General features: G+C 43.0%; 3 protein-coding genes across 4 annotated transcripts in view; 1 reads left to right on the top strand and 2 right to left on the bottom strand.

Moving 5' to 3' along the window:
* Positions 1-14596, top strand: part of dnajc17 (DnaJ (Hsp40) homolog, subfamily C, member 17) — a 64752-nt gene extending 50156 nt beyond the window's left edge. The window contains exon 13 of one of the 2 annotated variants that reach the window (XR_014699674.1): positions 14484-14596. The gene's annotated coding sequence lies outside the window, so the exon portion shown is untranslated. The remainder of the gene's footprint in view (positions 1-14483) is intronic. The other variant, XR_014699675.1, reaches the window with a different exon arrangement.
* Positions 8195-11335, bottom strand: LOC311505979 (cytochrome P450 1B1-like). The gene has a single exon (XM_084569828.1). It carries the CDS (start codon positions 10782-10784, stop codon positions 9210-9212), a length of 1575 nt encoding a protein of 524 aa, XP_084425954.1. The 5' UTR covers positions 10785-11335; the 3' UTR covers positions 8195-9209.
* On the bottom strand, positions 12040-15479 carry cyp1c1 (cytochrome P450, family 1, subfamily C, polypeptide 1). Its single transcript, XM_084569827.1, has one exon. It carries the CDS (start codon positions 14769-14771, stop codon positions 13194-13196), a length of 1578 nt encoding a protein of 525 aa, XP_084425953.1. The 5' UTR covers positions 14772-15479; the 3' UTR covers positions 12040-13193.
* Positions 15480-16062: the final 583 nt, after the last annotated feature.

The raw sequence follows: 16062 nt of genomic DNA, 5'->3' as shown, positions 1-16062 counted from the left end.
AACAAGTCCAAGTACTCCACAACCCATGTAATTCCCAATTTCCAACCTAACAACAATAAACGCAACTAATGGTCTGTTCCAGTGTGTACATAGTAACCTATCTTAGAGAGCACACATTCGTTCTCTAACTGGCAGCTCTGTGTCTACATAAATTGTTCTGGGCAAAGTAAATTTCTCTCAGAACCAGAGAGGGAGAACAGGGCCAAAGCAGAGTGTAGCTGTTGGCTGCAGCTCCTGGCACGTCTCTGACCGCTGTGATGCGGAGGGACTGTTGCTGGGACGGGACGAGGGGGGGTAGGCGGGAGAGAAAAGAATGTCTTATTTTTGCTGGCAGTTGAGTGAAGTGCTACCTTGGAGGCGGTTCTCTGCAGAGGCCTATACATCTTAGTTCCTGGCAGCCGAGCTAGCGGGGGGTGGGAGCGTACGTGGGAGGAGTAAAAGGAAGAGAGAAAGCAGGGAGTAGAGGGGTATGATGAGGGGCCTATGCTGCTGGGGAGTCATCCAAAGTCCAGACTTGCTTAATGGGTTCTCCTCCGCTATGTAATCCCTGTTGGGGGAATTAGAGCTGACACCCTAACTCTTGTCTCCCCTGCTCTGCCTACTGTAATGGGACTTGGCTTGTGGAGGGTGATGCTGAGATGTCAGATGAGGGCTTGTTGGTCCTTCTCTCACTCTGAGTCACAGGAAAGGCACTGGTTGAACCAAATCCACCTGTGTTCGTGCACAGCGTTTTGAGTCACTGGCTGTCATTCATACCAACGTTGTTCCTTCTTCTGAGTCATCATATGGCACTTTACAGATGAATGCACTTGCAACTGGAAGACAGTGCTCTTTTCTTTGTAGCTGCACAGAGACATTTAGCTGAACACTACAGAACTAAAGTGTTCATCAAACATAAAGAAGCAAACACATAGCATAGCTGCCGTAATAATACATTTTCAGTAGTTTCACTCTTGATCGGAGTATGAGTTTGGGCAAATGTGTACAATTTGCACAGACATGTAATTGTATCTGAAAGCTAAACTGCAGCCCTGTCTGAGAGACCCCACAGACACTATGGTTCACACAGAGGTAGCAGATGTGTTAACTCGTTCTGTGCCTAAACTGAATTGCGTAATCACCAGGAACTACCGTAGTGATTCAGGAGAGTTTTAGTTGAATTGTTTAAGATTCCGAGTTTGTTTTATTGCAAACATGAAAGCAGTAATTTATTTCAAAAACATTTTATTACCCCGCAGCTTTAAAAAGCTTGGCTCAGGATTGTTACTGGAGTAATCAAGTTGAGCAAGCTCAACCAACTATTTCCAAGTATGGCAAGCAGAGGAGAGGGCTGCGTGCTCAGCTGCATGCACCTGAATGTCTCCCCTGCACTCTGTCTTGGGGTCTGGCACGGGCACCGGCATCTTACATAATGCTATGAGGTCACCCCCCAAAGATTTAATGCTGTAATACATATCTGTTGTCATCAGTCGCATCGCATGGCTTTACAACCCAGTAAACTTTACAGAGATCCATTCAAGTGGGATCTAGAGATGATTTGCTGGTATGCAGAAAATCCCTCTGTTTTTGCAAATCTAAAATATTGACTCTGACATCTCAGATTAATTTCTCTCTGGACTTACTGAGTGGATACGATGCCACTGCATAAACAATCTGAACACGATCGGCTTCTGTGTCCTCGCAGTTTTTCCCTCTGCGGGATTGAACATGGCTCCTTGCACTGGAGGAGGAGGAGGAGGAGGGGGAGGAGGAGGGGAACAGCTCGCCAAGTCCTCTAATGCTGGCAGGCTGAGTAAATTGTGTCTCCGGAACCTCATGTTAGCCCTAGCATTTCCATAAGAACCCTTCATCCCCACCGTGTTATTCTTTATGATCCGCACCTCCACTTCAGCTCAAGTCATCTTCCGGCGCCTCTCGTGCTGTCCTGAGAGGCCCCTTGCACCCGCTCCGATGCCTGTTTGCTGCATGCAGCCACACACAAGGGTCCGCCGGATGTATTGTCCTGCAAACCAGCTGATAGTATGATGAAAACTCTGGCACACACACACGTAACATCCTGTAGACATCTGTTTTCTAGGAATCGTTGGATGCTTGTCTAGATGGATATTAGTGACACCTGTGTGTGTGACCCTCAGGAATAGCCTGTAATGGTTGATTAAATTACTGGAATCTGTTTGCCCCTGATGAAAAAGCTATGCTTAATTTCCCGATCCAGCTATGTTTTGCAGGAACGGTAATTTTCAGCCGACTCTCAGAACAGACCTCTATTGGTCCACCGCATTTAAAGTGTCCCGCCGGTACCCTGTGTGCTGTCATGAAGCTAAAGCGTGATGAATAAAGCATAGGGTACACAGTGTCCTAGAATGTCTATATGGACTGTATGTCTCTGTGAACTCGTGTTGGCTCTTAAGGATTTGTCAGCTGCACCCCTAAAGTGTTTTTGACCAGACGTTTAAAAAAGAGCCTTGAAACAAGGATTACTGTTTGTCTAAGCATGAGTAGCACTCTTAAAAATGTCAAAATGTTGAATTAAAATGCGCCTTCAATTGTTTTTGTAGTGCAAATTTTCACTTTTCCAGCCAAGTGGATCGCCACAAAATTGGCACCTCAGGTAGAGCATGTGAAACTGTCATTTATGTTAACATGAACTGAAACATAACATCTCACACTGTCAGCGAGCCGACGTCTTCCAAGAGAAGAGGGTTTCAAGTCTTATTAGAGCAACGTATGTTCAGCTGAGCGGTCAGCTCCAGCGAACCGTTTTCTCGCTCTCTCAGTAAAACTCTGACAGGCGATCAGAGCCCACTACGAAAGGAGAAAGTGAAAACAACTGAAAATGAATCTCAAACAGCGAATTGCAAAAATTGTTTTGGTCTGGCGTAAAGCGTTGCCAAGAACAGGGCTTGAAGTGGGATGGCGTGAAAAGCGAGGGAGGGAAGGAGAGCAGTTGTGCAGCAGAGGAGAGCTGAATTATGGTGAGCTTGTTTGACACGGGAGCGTGTGACATGTTTTGCCAAGGAGATGGTTGCAATATTGTTTTAACCCCCAGTCCAGCAGCTAGGATTTCTGATACAGACACCATAAAGCTTTTTGATTATGACAGATGGAGGGTCATTAATCTTTCTTCAGCCACCATTCTCCACCATGAATAATGGCAATTACACAGAAACAGTTCACCCTGACTCTTCTGTTATTTTTCTGTACACGCTGATACTTCATTCTTACAGATGATTATAAGATATTACATATTCATTGTGAATTTAGATGATTACCCCGGCTGCATAGTGCCAATTAAGGCCACTGTTTCAGACCACAGATTCAGGCTGTTCAGCTTGAGATTAACCATTTATTGTCTCATATATGGCCAGAAGTACACTCTGGTACACACTTTCCCACATATTTTTGTTTATATCTTCTTTTAGGTTGTTGCTCTGTTCAAATGAGTGGATATATTAATGCTAGTAAGTATGGACATTTGACAAAGATGTTCCAGGTTTTTCACAGCAGATTGTTATAGGCCGTGTCTTATTCTCCTTTCCATCATGACGATGCATCAAGTGAGTCCTAAATGAGTAGTTTTCTGTTGAAGAACTTGACTTGTCTGCACAAAGCCCTGACCTCAACCCCATCCAAATCATTTGCGGTCAACTGATGACTGTGAGCCATGTCTTATTACTCAACATCAGCTGCCAGACCTTTAAATCTTGCGGCCTTCCCGTAATGTGTAGGTGTCCACATCAAAACCTCGCCTTTCTGTAACAGATAGTTATTGCATATGTGGTTTGCTGTCACAATCATGGTGTCTTTACTGGATTCAAGAAAAAGTTGAAGACCAGTTTTGCTTTTAATAAGGTCACTTAAATCAGAAAGGTTGACATTCTGAGAAATTTGCTAATTCACTTTGCGGTGAAGAATGTTGGAAACTGGGAAGCAGTTAGCCCGGCTCTGTCCAAATGTAACAGAATCTGCCTTGCAGCACTTCTAAAACTTGCTAATTAATGCAACATATTTAATTTGTTTAACTGGCACAGAAATGTGTGAAACAACAACTTACTGTTTTACAGTGTTTTACATGTGCAGGAGTGTTTCTTGGCTCTGAGCTGTTGCCAGGCAACCAGCAGAGACCACAAGGTGTTAGTGGCCAAGTCTGGACAGCATTGGATGTCAAATACTCAAATAATAGCTTTAAACTTTTTCTTAGGAAAGTGTGAACTGTAATTCCTTGAGTTGAGGCATGTATTTGGATTGTTTAGTGTCGACTTTGTTGTCATGTTTTCCCAGTTTGATAATATGCCAATTTGTCTGGAAGGTTTAATTTGATGATGGGCTGGGATCATTAGAGAGTATCTGTCTTGAAAAGAGGACATGGTCAGACATTGGGTTTAGGCTGACAGGTGCCATGCCTGCTTTGGCTCCCTTTGTTTCTTTATCTACAGAGCACAATGCAATGGAATAAATAAACCTTCTGCTGTTTAGCAAAGCAAAAAACAGTAGATACAAGCAACACACATACCATTCATAGAGACGTCCCAGTAATTCTTTAGAAAATTTCTTAAAATTTGAATGAACTGACTCAAAACACTTCTTTGCCCATAACTCAAGAATTCATACATTAATCATGCCAAAGTTTTGCACAATTGTATTGTGTGATGACATATCCAAAAGGTCACTTCACTGTGATACAGCAATGTTCTGCAAAAAACGTGTTTATTGAGTAACTTCAAAGTTTCCCTCCATGTACAGTATTAGTGAGTCGGCACTGATATGGATGCAAACTGCAACTGGACTAGTCACTGGATTCATACAACCCCAAGGCTGCAATCCAAGTTTGGCTATAGAGAGAGATAGAATGTGTTTAGTTTTCCGAAATGATTTCCTACTAATGTCATTTGTTCCCTTCGCAAACCCAAATTCATCAAAGTCTTTACATTTTAAACTGGTTTCAAGTAGCACTTATCTGCAAGTCTTCTATTTATCCTCGAGTCTGTCTCCCGCTCATGCATGGGATATCACTCCGCCAAGCATTTCCAAAGTTCTCAAGTTACTTGAACAAATTCACGGAGCAATAATCTGATTTATTTCCTCCCTTTTCAAAACAAATCAGATATGTCTGCTTTCTCAGAGACACTTGCATGTGCCTCTTGAAGAGGTTCCAGTCTGGGTTGCACAGCAGTGGTGCCAGTGGTTTGTTATCGTCGGAGCAGACGCCGCTATCTCTGACACTGAACAAGATTGATGGCCTTTTGAAGGTGCTGGACCTACAGGAGAGTACCAGATACCTACTCCAAAGGTCCGCCAGATAAATGAGATCACAAGCTATTTGCAGGAGGTGCACTAGAGTAATCTAATTTGCTTTCTAGGTTTGGAGAACAAGGAGGCAGGTTTTGCTTGAGTGAAATCCTGCCAGGTCTTGTTGTCCTTAATAGAAAGTAAGGAATCACAGCTGTTTAGACAATGAAGAATGTGAATGGTGAATATGCAGTCAGTGAGCTTTCTTAACCGCGTCACCTTCCTGCAGTTCATGCAGGGAAAACTAAAAAAAATGTGGACGTGACCTCAGCTTTCCTGTCTCAGTGATGGAAGTCTGCAGGAGGAGAGGCGCAAGCTTCTCCGGTCCACTCACCCCTCACATTTAACTTTGCTATGTTAACATCACGTTACAGTGCCTCCTTCACTGGCAGCCAGTGTAACCGTTCAACATGAATCTTAGGAGACGGGGTTGTTCAGTTTCCATACCAAACAAAACCGACCACTTAAGCACAGTTAATATGAATGACTCTGTCAAGCGGCGATGTGAACTCCCATCCACGAACAAAAACCACACGCTAGCCGTGTTCTCACGCTGACCTACGCCGATCCCTTCCTCCTGCACTTCCTGAAAATTATTGTTTGTTTTATGGAAAGAAATGTGGCTAATGGAACGGCACATCGTGTTATTATGTATCAAAGGTCCTCTCCTTGCCACCGCTCCAAAACACAATCCTTGCACGGACGAAACAGCAGGCACAACCTGTCCCGCCCAATAATAATGAGTTTGGGGTAATTGTTTATTGAAAGGGGTCACTTCACATGTCTTTATGATGGTTGCGTGAGGCCCGGGTCCAAAACACAGTCAGGGTCACTAGACTCCGCCAGAGATGTGTTTAATTGCAGAGTCTTTAGCAGGATACCAAAACTTTAAGGTGACACTGCTTGATTATAATGTCAACTGGAACATAATTAGAAGTACTGCTCAATGTTTATGTCTATGACTTAATTTCCCAGAGGGGTTTCAAAAGAATGGAAGCATTTTTTGAGCTAACGAACTAAACATCAACAACAAAAGCTCTGGAATATATTTTCTTTCCATTTTTATTTATTTTTTTATCTGGGACGCATAGATCATCATCTCTAAACGAGATCAGGACGTGGCAGGCAGCAAAATTTCTTATTAAAATCTTAGGAAATAGGTGAAGCTGAGCATTTCTCTGCAGTCACAGATATGGTGTTGGACATGTCACATTTGTCCAGCGAAAAAAAAAGTTGATTCATAGTTGCTTTGCCTGAGCTTCTTTTCCCCTCGCAGGCGATTTTTTTCTTGTTATTCAAAGAAAATATTTACTGGCTTACATTTGTGATTAATGATCTGCTCTGATGTTTAATGCTCTGGGTCAATTTGAGTAGCACGCACATTACAGTCATTTCATTTGTCCACAGCATTTTGAATTGAGAACGTAGCTGTGGTCAGTGTGCTGGTGTTGAGGACGGCGTCATAGGAAAGAAGAAGGCCTTCACTAGCCAGTCCTCACACACAATGATCTGCTGTGTTTCAGCAGATGATGGCAATGAACAAGACAGGAGATTTTCTGGATTTATTTGCTTCCAAGTAATCTTACCTCACTGTGACAGTTACCAAACAGTGACTGTGATTTGCATGTCAAACCTCTAGCAGAGAGGAGAGAGGTTTTTTTTTCTGGATAGAGTGCTGAGCTGGATCTGCTGGTAGCGAGGCAAACCTTGTGGGAGGTCACTCTGTGGCTCTGTGTACGTGCAGAATGCGAATAACCTCAGAGCCGAAAAACTGTCAGCCTGTACAGTTTTTTGTTTTCCTTTTAGGAGTGAAACTCGGCAGGTCGCGGGCTGTGGGGTGTGCTTAGCGGAGAGAGGGTGACTCGGGGTGAAAGGGAGTCTTTCAGCTGGACACATTTCATGGATGTTTTGGGAAGCAGTGATGGAAACGGGGGAGGTCAGGCAGCCCATTCCTTCCTCTGGGGTCCTTGCGGTGCCGGAGCAAAGAGAGAGATGGAGGGGGAAAGAGAGCCCGTAACAGTACAGAATGTCTTCAGCCTGCTCCGTATTAACCTAAGTGAAAACAAGTTTAGCCACAGTGCTGCTTCTGCAAGTACGCAGGTAGCCTCACTGAGGCAATGCTCCCACGGGACGCGGAAGGGGAGATAAAAGGAAGAGGGATAAAAAATTATAGGCTGCTAACCTGCACTTAAACTAATATTTATGTACCATACTTACAGCAAGGATAAATGTTGAGCATGGGGTGGTTCTGGTTTTCTTAAAATAAGGAAGTCAGGCAGGAGGAAAACTTTTAAGAGGGCTGCTGCTGCTGCTGCTGGCGTTTATTGGAATAGTTACAAGTCACTTATGTGATGGTCACTCTAAATCCCGGCATACAGGCAGGAGAAAATAATGAAAAGCTTAATTACCTTGTCAGTAATCACTGCAAACACAAGCGGTTCATATCAGGCTGGAAGTCAGTAAACAGCATTTGGTCGTCCTGAAAGACGCTTGGCAATCATCGCTTTGGTACGACTTTTCATAACAATCTGACAACTTGCAGACAGTAGAGGAAAAAGTACTGAGTTTAAGTCCTTCATTGAGAAATATGAGCAAGAACCCGTAGAAAAATGACTGAGCAAGTAGCCAGATTTAACTAATTAAGTCGTTCTCAAGCTTAAAATCACAGAATAAAGTGGTGTTAGTTGTGTGTATCATCTTTCTGCACACTTTTTTGTCCACTTAAATATTTTTGGTTAAATTTAAGAGTATTAAACCTCTTTGGATGTCAAACCAGTACTTAAGCGAAATAGTTTAGTCAAACCAAAATTGTAACCAATGATGTCAGCTGAAGAGATAACAGGCACGTCAGTGTCTGGGAAAATAAGAGATACGCTGACTTATTTGTTCACACCAGTCAAAAGTACAGCGTGGCCCGCGTTAAATATTGATGAGTGCAGCTTGTTGCTGCTCACCGTACGGATTTACTAAGTCACTTCCTGCATGCAGGCCCCATATTAATCTTTCACAACAACACCGAGACCAGACATCACAGTCTATTATTGTCTTTTTTGACCTCTCTGGCCCCCGCGATCCTCAACGCCTCGACTGCTGCAAACACACATCACAAAATCAGATACAAGTCAGTTCAAATTGTTTATTATAGAGCACAGAACGCACCACACTGGACTCTTTTCATTATGAAAGCACAACTTAACAGTTCTAGGCTACTACAGCTTACTACTTTGACAATGTGGTATGTCAAAATCATGTTGCACAGGGATGCATTATGTGTGCTAAATGAAGAAGACAGGATAACCAAGAATAAAATGAGTGGCTTTTAAACACATTACATGAGTAAGCATCAGAATACATCGATATTATGCTTCATTTAAGAGTATGAATGTACATGACTTGTGCGCTGCATTTGTATTTAAGCTCTAACATGAAAACGTTCAGTACATACACACATAAATGAGTGTGAGCGATTGTGAAGTTGAGACCACACAGCTGGCACATGGTTCTCCCCCCGTCAGCGGAAAAAAATAAAAAACTCAAGACTTTATTCATCGCCACCAGTTTATATTGCAATTCAACGCGACACCCACTAAATACCCTCACTTAAATAACAATACACACTTAAGGTTTACTATGAACTGTGGTTTTTCAGGAACCGCATCAAAGCTTTTATTACATTCTATGTTTAGGCTGCCTCACTGATGCCATTTACAATGCAGTTATTTTAAATGCACTGATATTTTGATTCTGAGAGAAACAACGATCTGGTCACAATTTTAAAATGTCAACTGAAGTGATAAAGCTTATCATTTGCGTTTCTGTGATTAATTAAAACTCATGACAGAAGTATTTTTTGGGATACAAGATGTGAATGCTTCATTTTTTAACACATGGTTTGTTATTCTTTTCAATCTAACAGCTTTTCACTGGTTTTTAAGTAATTCTCCCCTGAGTTTGACTGTGATCTTGTAATCTAAAGGCTTCAGTGTTAAACCATAAGAGCAGTTTAAAGAGAAGTCTTCATTTGGGCATTTTTCAAAGCTACATTGGTGGAGTAGAATTGCACTGAACAAAAATACCTCAACTTTGGCAATCTGGTCCCCGATACATCTTCTCTTCCCTGCTGAGAAGATCATAACATTGTTGGTGAGATCCTTGTCTAGGGAGCCATGCTCATCTATGAAGCGCGAGGGGTCAAAGATGTGCGGGTCCTTCCACATGAGGGGGTCGTGATTGACGGACCACTGATTGATGAAGACCACAGTGTCTTTGGGGATGTGGAGACCACTGACTGTGACGTCTGAGGTCGTGGAGTGTGGGATGGTGACTGGGACGAAGCTGGTGAAGCGCATGGTCTCGTAGATGAAAGCGTCCAGGTACGCCAGGCTGCTTCTGTCCTCAAGTGATGGCAGCCTGTTTGGCCCGACCACCTTGTCAATGAGCTCATGGAGTTTGGTTTGAATTTCAGGGTGTTTAGCCAACAGCAGGACAATCCAGTGAAGAGCAGTGGAGATGGTATCCAGACCTGCTCCGATCAGATCTGACACCGTCGCCTCTGTGTATCCTTTGGTGAGCTCGTTGCCGTTGTCATCCTGGTTGATGACACCGATGAAAGCATCGCTCATATCTCTTGTTACCTCTGGATCAAAGGTCTCTCTGTGCTCCTCCACTTTGCTCTTGACAAATACAAAGAATTCGTGATTCAAGTATTTGAAATTCTTGAAGACACTACGGACAGGATTGGGAAAAGACTGGAGCCATGGCATCACATCTACCAAGCTGCCAGCCCCTATTGTCTGTCCAAACTGATCCACCCTGTGCAGCAAGGCTCTAAACTCAACGTCATCATGTCCATAACGTTTTCCAAAGCACAAGGCACAAATCACGTTAGCGGCAGCTACTGTCAGCTCATGAGCAGGGTTGAAATATTGGCCCTGAGCACTGAGTTGAAGGATAATCTCAACTAGCTCTGTGGCTTCTGCCACGATTTGCTGCTCAAAAGCTTTTTTTGTTTGGCTGTTGGCAGATGAGAATGCCCTGATTGTTGTTTGAGCAATTTTCCTGTGCATCCTCCACTGTTTGCTGTAATTTGTGAAAGTCATGCTTTTCCCTCCTGAGACAGACTGAAAAGAGACAAAGTTTGGTCTGCCTGCAAACTCTGTGCTGTGTTGTATCAGGGCCTGACGTATCACCTTGTATCCATTCAGAACCACAATGTCACTGCAGCCCAGTCGTATCTGATACACGTTGCCATATTTTCTGGCCAGCTTGGCGAAGGTGATGTGAGGCATCTGGCCCAGCTGCAAGGCGTTGCCCACCACGGGCCAGGCGAAGGGTCCCGGCAGCCTTCTTTTAAGCCTGAGGCTCCGGACCCACAGACAGGCTTCCAGACAGAAGAGGAAAAGAAAAGAGGCGACCAGAGCGGGATGGACCTGTCCACTCCATTCCTTGATGATGCTGCTGCTCTTCACATTAAACTCTGGATCCATTTGAGCCATTGTTTTGTCCTGTAGTTTGTCTGTCGTCCGCTGTGTCAAATGCAGTTTTCACTTAAAATAGGAAACCATTTCAAGTGCTTCCTCTTTATATGTCTTTAAATATATAAAAATGATGTCCTCTGGTTCTCTTTTACAATTGGAATAGCCAAAAAAGATCTCCAAGCAGTGCCTACATGCTGTCTCACTCTTCCCCCCTTAGAAGCTGGTGAGAGGGCTCGATCAGGTTGAGCGGTTAGCAGTGGTGCGGCACGTCTTCAGATGACCACTTTAGAGGAATGCAGATTCAAGCCTTAACACTTCACTTATATGTATCTCTATGGTGGGAGGGGACAGCGACTCAGGTTTTTTATTATCTCTCCCCTCCCATTTTGACCACAGCCTGCAGACCTTAGTCCTATTCCCACTCAGGCCTCCTTCCAGCAGCGTCCCTTGTAGGATGATGACGGAAAAGGAGAGCAGCTACTTAATCTGCCATGCAGCCAAGAACTACAGATTTACAGTTTCGCTGCCAAAAAATGTTAGAGAGATTAGAACGACACATTTAAAAGATAAACAACTCCGCGTTCCACGTGTGGCATGAAAGATATATGTCAAAAAATATCTAATATTAATTTATTTGAGTAGAATTTTGTTTTAAAACTTGATGGAGTTTTAAAGTGGCGGCATATGAGGTGAGTAATGAATAATGAGGCGGATTGTTTTTTCCTCTGGGGATGGATGACGTTGCTGTTTGCATTTTCTTATGCTTTCCAAGGCCATTTTAAACATGATTTGTTTTTTTGTTATTTACAACTAAGCTGTTTATTATAACCATACTGGGTAAAAGGCTCTGGGATATTACCATGCAAGCTGTGGATTTCAAACTCTAAACAGTGAACAGATATAAATGGCACAATTCATTATGCTCCATACTGCATATATAGTGTTATTGTAGGAATAATAAACCTTTAAGCAAAGTCTGAAGTGTAGCTGTGGGTTGTGGCTTCATCAAAAATATTTTTAAACAGAGTTCGGAACAGAGGACTTTAGCTATAAATCTGCTTATGTGGGTGCTTTTGCAACAAAAGAAGAACTTAAAAAAGCATCAGCTTGTGTTTTAGCGATGCTCAGCCACAAGTTAAATATTCCAGAGGTTTCTATTTATGGAACAATGAGAAAAGACAACCATCTAAACAATGTGCAAAGTCGCACTGTTTATCTGACAGTGTTAACAGTGGCTAAAAATGCTCTGAGACTGATAAATCCAGGAATATACACCTAGATCAGCTTGGGGCTAGATTGACAATTAAACGGCACACACTGAACATTTGACAATTCATTTTATTCATTTCAGATACAGCTTATTTTCCATTATATAAAAGCCTCAGTAGGCCTTGAATGTTAGAGCAGGAATCACAGAATGAACGCTTTAACATTCAAGGCCCATTTTATCTTCCCTGACACAGACAGAAAAAACACGTCCCTTGGGCATTACAATATCAGTTCCTGAATACAGAGGCTTAGAGAGAGTGCAGTGACATCCACGTAGCTTTGAAAAAGTTTCTGTAAACAAACGTGTTTTTGAGAATGCCTCACGAGTGAAAGAAATTCGCCGCACATGTGTTTCGTTGTAGTGGTGAGGCGTGTATTTGGCATGGGTAGCTGCAGTGCTTGTACAGTAAAACTGAACCCTGGATACATAAAGTTTGTGGAGCGTTCACAGGCCACAGTGACGTCTCCTCCTCATCCTTTGAAACGTGATGGACGCTCCTTGATGAAAGACTTTGTTCGTTCTCGCTTCCCGGCTCTATAAACATGCCATTTTTTGTCCTCCTTTGATCAACACGCCTCGCTTGTTGTATTCATATGCTGAGTACAGTAGATAGTGTAACCGATTAAATTTAAATAAATTTATTATCATACCTGACATACAAAATTATAATAAAGCATTTTGTAACTGCTTTATCTGGTAAAGGTTAAATATATTTTTACACATTACAATTGAGAACAACAAGTCATCAAGTGACATGATAACATTCACAAGCATTTCATATACACTTATAACAGTTTAAGTTTGTAGCTAGTTTCTGCACACACACTATACATATGTATGCTCTATAGTGGATGTAAAACAAGCACACTACATTATGTACAAAATTTGATCAAGTATAGAGTATTTTGTGAAGCAGAAATGTAATACCTTTCCGACAAGCTTGCGTTTTATTTGCAGCTAACATTTATGAAATCATATTCCCAGCCCTGCACCAACAATAATTCAAGCACAGACCATGCTAACATAGTTATTAAATATCCTTGTTAAATATGAAACTCTTAATATTATTTAGTGCAGCCATATTGATACTCACTGTCAAACGTAATTGGTAGAAAAGTTTTTTTTTTTACTGGAGTCACATTATAGGGGCATGCTGTTCATGCTGGGGACACTAAGCCAAGCAGCTTTCCCCTGAGCTTGGTGCTGACACAAAATCTAAGGGGCTTCAGCACAAGCCCATAGGAGCAGTCAAGAGTGAGGGGCACAGAGGGGTTGCTCTCAAAGCTGCACTGGTGCAGCAAGACTGCTGTGAATAAAAACACCTGCACCTTAGCGATCTGGTTACCGATGCAGCGTCTTTTACCTGTTGAGAAAATCATCACATTGTTTATTTTGTCTTTGTCGAGGGCCCCGTTTTCATCGAGGAAGCGCGAGGGGTCAAACATGTGTGGGTCCTTCCACTTCAGAGGGTCATGGTTGACAGACCACTGATTGATGAAGACCACCGTGTCTTTGGGGATGTGGAGGCCGTCGATAGTGACGTCAGCGGTTGTGGAGTGTGGGATGGTCACGGGGACGAAGCTGGTGAAGCGCATGGTCTCGTATATGAAAGAGTCCAGGTATGCCAGGCTGCTTCTGTCTTCAATTGACGGCAGTCTGTCTTGGCCCACGACTTTGTCTATGAGCTCCTGCAGTTTGGCTTGCAAGTCTGGGTATTTGACCAGGAGCAGGACAATCCACTGCATGACAGTTGACATTGTGTCTTGACCCGCTCCGATCAGATCTGTGACAGTGGCTTCAACAAACTCTTTGGTGAGTCCGCTGTCTTCTCCGTGCTCAATCACATTGATGATGGCGTCACTCATGTCCCGGGTCACTTCAGGGTTGAAAGACTCTCTGTGCTGCGCCACTTTGTCTTTTACAAAGCCAAAAAACTCCTCGTTGAGGTTTTTGAAGTCTTCATAGACACTGCGGACTGGGTTAGGGAAGGACTGAAGCCAGGGCATGACATCTACCAAGCTACCTGCCCCTACTGTCTCTCCAAACTTATGCACTCTTTTTAACAAGGTCCTGAACTCTAGGTCGTCGTGTCCATATCTCATCCCAAAGCAGAGAGCACACATGATGTTAGCAGCAGCTACTGTAAATTCATGAGCAGGGTCAAAAAAACGCCCATCAGCGCTCTGGCGCAGAAATACCTGCACTAGCTCCATGGCCTCAGCCGTAACATGCTGCTCAAAGTTTTTTTTGGTCTGACTGTTTGCGGAGGAAAATGCTCTGAGGCTCGACTGGGCAATTTTCCTGTGTGCTTTCCACTGCTTGCTGTAGTTAGTAAATGTCATACTCCTGCCTCCAGAGATCATCTGGAAAGAGACAAAGTTCGGTCTGCCTGCAAACTCTGTGCTGTGCTGTATCAGAGCCTGACGTATCGCTTTGTCTCCATTCAGAACCACAACATCACTGCAGCCCAGTCGTATCTGATACACGTTGCCGTATTTTTTGGCCAGCCTGGCGAAGGTGATGTGAGGCATCTGGCCCAGCTGCATGGCGTTGCCCACCACGGGCCAGGCGAAGGGTCCCGGCAGCCTTCTCTTGTGCCTGAGGCTCCTGACCCACAGACAGGCTTCCAGACAGAAGAGGAAAACGAAGGAGGCGACCAGAGCAGGATGGACCTGTCCACTCCAATCTCTGATGATACTGCTGCTCTTCACACCAAACTCCTTGTCCAGGGCCATCGTGACAAGCTGCGCACTTGTTCTTCAAAAAAATAAAAATAAAAATAAAAAATCTAAACTTTTCAACACTCTTTTGAGTGGTTCAATATTTGGAAAGATAAAATCTAATAACAAATCTCTTGGATATCCATAGCAGATGAGATAGGTGTTATTCAAATGCCAGTGAGGTCATTGTGATAGCAATATTTTATTTTTTGTCATTAGTCAGTCTTTTCATCCAGATATAAGTGTCTGCTTTTTGCTTCACTGCAGCGTCTTATATGTTTTGCAGTTGGTGGGCAGGGCTCAGGATAACTTTCATACTCCTCCCATTGTGGTAGCCCTGCAGACCCCACTACATTATCTCTCCTTGCTGCCGGTCGCTCTTGGAGGCGCGCACATGAGAGCGTCGAGGGACACGGTGAGCGAGCAGCGTCTTTAAAAAATAAATAAATAAATAAAAAAGCAAAAAGCAACTGGTGACCGGTTGAGCAGGAGCCGCTTTGAGTCCATTTCTTTTTATAATGGGAGGACTGGAAGAACTTGCAACTTTTTAAACTGTTTCTGTTTAGCATGATTTTTATTCCTGGCTGCAGCAGATCCAGCTGGCGCGCTTTGGCCAGAAAAGAAAAAGTTCAAGCGTAATTTATTTTTCATTTCGCGCATCTGGTTTCGTTTATTTTTTCTGTTAATTACTAATAACATAGTGCGCATGGCTCCGGAGTTTAGTTTAACACATTCTCTGTCAGTAAAGTTGCTGAAGTGAACCATCTGTGCGCTGCAACGGTCCTGTAATGACGCGCTTGAATATACGCCTGCTCTATAATTTGTTAATTGTAAAAGTGAGAGTTTTTAGTTTACTGCAGTTCCCCCTGACTCTTTGTCCAACGTGTTCACAAAGAATGATTTTGGTAGTTTGTCACCATTTGCTCTCAAAGATGAGGTGGAGAGAAAGTTGCGCACCACTCTGAAAACTAATCCAAACGCATTTTATATCTAACTTTATATGTCGTTTTCTTTATTGTTAAACTCTTCAGAAAGAACTAAAAGAGCGTGAAATGTCACTCTTGCAACACATGAATTTAAAAAGAAACAATCACTGCTCAGATAGCAGACACATATATAGACTATACATTTCTTTCTTTATTTCTTAGAATATGAATATGGCAGAATATTGTGACTGAAAGAGTTCACTTCAATGAAGACAAGTCATTAAATATCAATACCTGAAACTACTACAATATGTTTCTTTTGTTTTCTCCAACAAATAAATTGTGCATTAGACTCCAGGTTATTATCATAGCACAGCAAA

This window comes from Chelon labrosus, assembly GCF_963514085.1.
Source record: "Chelon labrosus genome assembly, chromosome: 20".
In the NCBI taxonomy this organism is placed as follows: Eukaryota; Metazoa; Chordata; class Actinopteri; order Mugiliformes; family Mugilidae; genus Chelon; species Chelon labrosus.
Note: the sequence above shows the minus strand (reverse complement) of the source record. Positions and strands in the feature narration are given on the sequence as shown.

What these genes read in the sequence shown, in the direction of transcription:
- LOC311505979 (XM_084569828.1), bottom strand. Translation starts at nt 10,784, where the DNA reads ATGGCTCAAATGGATCCAGAGTTTAATGTGAAGAGCAGCAGCATCATC.
- cyp1c1 (XM_084569827.1), bottom strand. Translation starts at nt 14,771, where the DNA reads ATGGCCCTGGACAAGGAGTTTGGTGTGAAGAGCAGCAGTATCATCAGA.